Here is a 5,845-nt window from a genome sequence, read left to right on the forward strand (position 1 = left end):
TGTTTTTGTTTTTGTGTTTTTGTGTTTATATATATATATATATATAAAGAACTGAATGGAATTTGGCAACTCACCATTTGAACTGACCCTCATGGGTTGGCATACTAATATTTTCAGCAAAAATGAAAGGATTTCAACTTATGCTATATAAATCATTGCAAGTAAAACAACTATAAAAATTACCTGCAAGCAACTTATGCTATATAAATTCTTGCTTTATATTTGAAATTGAAATTCTTCAGTGTGCAGAATGATTATCACTGTCTGTCCCAACTATCTGAAATTTATCATATATCAACTGCTATTTTGGTTGAATGGTCTGTTATCGCTGTTGAACATTATTTTCTCTGTTATATTTTTATACTGCACATTAGAGGTTGACTTTACACTCCACAGGTTTTACGAGCTTTGAGAAGGCTGAAAGGAACTTCAAATAACAAAAAAGAAAAGATGCCCGCAAAAACAAAACAACTCTTTGACCAGCTGACTGAAGATGCCATGAAGCTGATGGAGAACGGTGATTACAGTTAAGTGACTTAGTTGTTTGTCATGTGCTAAAATAGCACATGCTATTTTAGCACATTATCTTATTTGGGTCAAATTGCATGACGTGATTTGATTTGAATATAGGCATTCATGAAATGAGGTGTTGGCTGCCAAGTTCCTTATTTAGTGTGACGAGGAAGTTTTGCTTTCTTTCAGCTTTGTTCAAATATTTCCATTCTAAGCCTTTGGATATATGAATTTGATCCTTGGTTCAACTTTTGTTTTGCAGATGTATATGATGAAAAGCAGGAGGTGTTTCAGCGTGAGGCAGGTTAGTATATTGGGCTCTTCTCCAACTTTTTTTTTGCTTTTCTCTTATCCCCCCACCCCAATTCACTTCTTTCCTCCCTCAGGTAAATTCCCCTCTGTATGTGTGTATATATCTATGCATGCATTTTCTTTTGTATCCGTGTTGTTAGAATGAAGATAAACGTTGCCCGTTCTGAAAAATCTTGGTGGTTATTTATGGGACTCAACATTTTTGAATTCTCCATTGCATGTGAGACATGTGTGCATTTAGAATTGAATCCAACTAAAGTCAGTCAATTGAATCCAACTAAAGCTTTTTTTGAGACTGTAAGTCAGTAGTAGAATATGTGATTCAAGAATGCACGTGAGTTCTAGCTAGCTCGCACAATTTTATTAGATCACACGGGCACAGTGGAACTACTTCAGTGTGTTTTTGGTTGCCTTCCCTTTTGATGGAATTTATTACTATGGGCATGCTAATATGCTAAACATGTGTGCATTGGCCTGGGAAATATCCAGTGCCCCTAGATTCCCTAGATCTTATCTCTTTTACATTTCACCCCGGAGGTGATGCTGTGAGCTGATACTACTGAATCTCTTCCCAACAGAGTGCAAAAACAAATCTCAATGTGGAGCAGGTCTTCTTTTCTATTGCTCGAGACATAAAACAAATACCTGCAGAGAGTGACTCCAAAGCAGAGGTACATGTATACGTTAGTGAATTTTCTTGAGGGTTTATAGACAGTGGTGGATCTAACATGTGTCCCTTCAATGACTCGAAAATTATGTTAATCGTACGATTTTTGAAATGTCTTTCAATATGCCCCTCCTAAATATGATGTACATGCCCCTATTTTTTTTTTGGTAGCCCATCTGTTTTTTTTCTTTTTTTCAATAAAATCCCGTACCTTACTTTCAATGTTTATTTTGCTATAAAATCTATAATCACCTTACCTTACTTTCAATGTTTATTTTGCTATAAAATCTATAATCACCTTAGATTGACTGAAATGATGAGTTTTGTTTTTAGTTTTTTGAGTCAATGCTGTGAAAAGTATTTTTTTTTGAATATATCTTGACTAAATTAAACCGAATCAGTCAGAATCGACCCCTTGCCTTAGTTTTACCTCACCCCCCTCTGCAAAAAATTCTACTCCACTGTTTATAGATGTATATGATTTTTTAATTTTCTTTCAATGATCCTTACCTCACCCCCCTCATGTTTTTTGCTTTAATTTTCTATAAATCACCCTCCTCAAATGGACCCAATGAAAAAGCTTCCTTGATCACCCATTGATAAGAAAAGAATGGATTTATACCAATGGATTTATATTGGATTTATCTATCTAATAATCATTTCTTTTCTACCAATGGATTTATATTTGAATATATGTGTGAGTCTATAAAGTTTGATCAAATTGAGTTTTCTCAATTGTGTAGTTGTATAAATTATAATTATAATTTGATCCTAACATTATTTATACCGTGCCTTCAGGCACGGGCATACGCTAGTCTATATAATAAGGCACAAAGGTTTTTGAAAAATGTATCAAAATGTATGTGAGATACATTTTGATCCAATGGCCAAGATCAGTTCTAAGAATATATTAATGGTACAGATCATAATAAAGGACAATGTGATTCCCGCTTAAACATCTCTCCCTCAGCCTTCCACCTACCCACGTCTCTCTCTCTCTCTCTCCCACTCTATTCTCAGCCACATCTTCTCCCCATTTCCTCTTTACCTCTCTCGCCCTCTCTGATCTTCTTCTTCCCTCTTCATACTGACGCTGCTCACTCCTCCCCTTACAACCCTCCCTCATCGCTCGGCTTGCAAGGTAAGATTTCCTCGATTTCTATCTCTCCACTCTCCCTCTGTTTCGATTTCTTTTTCCCTGTTCGATGCTTTGGCGCTGCTCTCGAACTCTCTCTCTATCGGGTGAAGGAGATTCCACATTTGTGATCGATTTAGTGAGATGTATGATTGTTGTTGATAGATTTATCGGAGAGTGACTCCGAACCACCAGAAAAGATAGAGAAATCAAAAGAATGGTGATGATGGCTGCTACCGCCGTGAAGGGTGCGGCCTCAACGGCTCTGCGAGCGGTGCTCCACTGAGTCCGCCAGGCTTCTGAGAGATCAGGCCGCATAGCCGATGATGTGAGGGTGGTTGCAGTGAGCAAAACCAAGCCCATCTCTCTCATCCGCCAAGTCTACGACTCTGGTCATCGCTGTTTCGGCGAGAACTATGTCCAAGAGATCATCGAAAAAGCACCTCAGGTTCTCTCTCTCTCTCTCTCTCTCTCTAGAAGTTTGTTTTGGAATTGAGATTGTGTGGAGTAAGAAGATGCTTGATATTGAAATTGTTGAACATTTTACAGCTTCTTGAGGACATTGAGTGGCATTTTGTTGGGCATTTGCAGAGCAATAAAGTGAAATCACTTTTGGGTGTGGATCTCTTTTGATTGTTCAGTTAACATTCTTTTCATTATGTTTGGAGTTTCTATTATAAATTATCATTGTTGCAAGATTATTGAATTATTATTCCCTCAAATCAAATGTGTGGAACTTTTCTTGATTCTTCATCAAAGTAAGGAATCTTGATTTTATGATTTCTGAATTATTGCTCCCCTGAATAATGCGCAAGTTAGTTGCTACTAATTGTTTGAATACATAACTAAAACCTCAAACTCTCTCTCTATCGTGAATGAATTTCTTGAATCCGTAAGTGTAACTCCCACAGCTTCTGTGGTAGATTGGGGTAAATAGGTATTTAATCAGTGGAACATATTTTTAACTCCTATTTTTGTCATTCAATTTCAGCTTCTGTGATAGATTGGGGCAAATAGGTATTTAATCGTTTGGTTTATATTGAAGCAATTTTTACTTCTTCATCCCCACCCCCTGGCAGACATGCAGTGAGTTGCATATTTCACTAATCATAGAAAACATGATTTGGCTACCATTGTGAATATAGTTTGCATGTGTAATTTTCTTTGTATTATATTCTTGATTTGTTGAGTTATATATGAGTGTCTCACATGTATTTTTATAGTGTTCTTAATATAAGTTTGTATCTGATTTGTATTTCAGGATGATCTTTTTACGTCCTTGATTTTCCTTTGTAACAGCCAAAGATTGCGTCCCACAATTCACGACATTATCACTGGCAAGATCAAAGGTTATGCAGAGCACTTTAGTTGCTGAAGGGCTGGCATTGGTCAGGCCGCATTATTTGAAAGGGCATTTGGAGAGCTACCAGTTGCCAATTGGCTGGAATATCATTGGATGCTGGAACGCTATTGGAGAGCGACAGAATATGAGTGTCTCACAGAGCTACAATTTGGAGAGCAACATAATTTGATTTGTTGAGTTATATGAGTGTCTCACAGAGCTACTATTTGGAGAGCGACAGAATGGAATATCATTGGCTGGAACGCTATTAGCTGTCAGCCCTGTCTCACCTGTGATGGCTCCCATTGGAACAGCACAGGCTGTAGCAAAGGAACTTCTTAATTCGATTTTGGATGCTGTTGTTCGGATATTCGGTGAGATATAATTATGTAATACTTAGTTTTGGGTATTCTTTTCCCTTTTGTTGAATTTAAGTTTGACCATATAAATGTTCAGAGAAACATGTTATTGTTGGAGAGCTTCTAGAATCAAAATCCTCACAACAAAGTGACATGAACACACCAAAGTCAATGGCAGAGATAAATTGGAACCCTGATTCTGATGCATCTCATGATACTGGAGGCTACAGTATCGGCTTTTCATTGACAGTTTTGCAGGTAGTGTCTGCCATTGTATTTGTCATTAGCTTTCTGGTGCTAATCTAGCGACCAATTGAAAAAATTTCATTTTCTGAATTTCAACATTGTCCATTTAATTAAAAATATTGGTTCATAGATTTAGTTCTCATTGAGTCTATATTTTTCTAATTTTGTATAACAGAGTGAATGCCAACAGCTTATATGTGAGATTCTGCAGGCAACTCTTGAAGCTGCATATAGCGACCTCGGTCTTTTCTCTTTAAATTATTGTATCCGGACTTAGGTTCCGTGGATCCTGTCATTACTTATTGGTTGTTGTTGTCCTTTAATCTCTTAGTATTTGAATTATAGGTTGTGTTGGGCGGGTCTGTTACAGGTTGGTTGATTTTAGATGCCAATAGGTGATGCCCAGTTTTTGGTCTTCACGCTCGAGCGTAAGTTTTAACGCTCGAGCGGTCCCTTCGTTGTTGCTTCTCCGCTCGAGCAGGAATTTTGACGCTCGAGCGTGATTTTTCATCTCCCAGTATTTTTGCTCTGCAGTTCTTCAGCTCGAACGGTAGTTTTTACGATCGAGCGTGATCCCTTGTTTTTGCTCCTCCGCTCGAGCGGGGAGTTTGACGCTCGAGCGGGTGCCAGCGCCTGCAAAACTTCTGGAAGGATGCAATCGACGCTCGAGCGACTTTCTTCACGCTCGAGCATGATTCTGTGTCTTACGCTCGAGCGGGGATTTCTACGCTCGAGCGTAGAGTCGATTATATCAGTCCGTGATTTCACTTTTTGGATCACTTTTTGACCTACCTTTTCTTTCTTAACCTTTAAAAACCGCCATTTGAGAGTTTCTCTCTCTACTCTCACCTTCTCTCTAAGATTTGATCTATTCCTTGTGGTCTTCTACCCTAGTTCCTTTGGAAGAAAGGTAGAGCTTCACGAGATCTTTCTTTTAATCTGAAAAAGAGAGGATTTGGAGCACTTTGGATTTTGGGTCATCATCTCCATCTTCTCTATTTTAGTTGTGATCTTCAAGGTAGGGATTTCCTACTCTATTCTATAAGCTTTGTTCTAAGTTTTGGTATTTTAAGATGTTGAGGTCACTTAGATAATTTTGGGAAAAACCCTAGTTGTATTAATTAATTAATTTGTAAAATTAATTTAAGGGAATTGGGGAATTTGGTTAAATTCATGAAATTGATGAATTCATAGATTAAATGGTGTAGTTGGATGATTTAAATCACTCACCTATTAAATTGTTGATATATTTATTTCCAGTCTAGAAATAA

The 5,845-nt window shown here is 37.6% G+C and overlaps 1 protein-coding gene and 1 long non-coding RNA gene across 2 annotated transcripts; both read left to right on the plus strand.

The window, feature by feature from the left end:
* Positions 1–217: 217 nt before the first annotated feature.
* Positions 218–2,309, plus strand: LOC114275435 (uncharacterized). Its single transcript, XR_014348396.1, has 3 exons — positions 218–526; positions 776–817; positions 1,404–2,309. It is a non-coding gene; the product is annotated as an uncharacterized LOC114275435 (long non-coding RNA).
* A 1,847-nt stretch (positions 2,310–4,156) lies between these two features.
* On the plus strand, positions 4,157–4,672 carry LOC145805996 (exocyst complex component SEC8-like). The gene is made up of 2 exons (XM_082901606.1): positions 4,157–4,343; positions 4,426–4,672. The coding sequence occupies exons 1-2, from the start codon at positions 4,265–4,267 to the stop codon at positions 4,632–4,634; spliced, it is 288 nt and encodes a 95-aa protein (XP_082757732.1). The 5' UTR covers positions 4,157–4,264; the 3' UTR covers positions 4,635–4,672.
* The last annotated feature ends 1,173 nt before the right edge of the window (positions 4,673–5,845 follow it).

The sequence above is a fragment of the Camellia sinensis genome, chromosome 13 (genome assembly GCF_055761805.1).
Source record: "Camellia sinensis isolate YWXY chromosome 13, ASM5576180v1, whole genome shotgun sequence".
Taxonomy (NCBI): domain Eukaryota; kingdom Viridiplantae; phylum Streptophyta; class Magnoliopsida; order Ericales; family Theaceae; genus Camellia; species Camellia sinensis.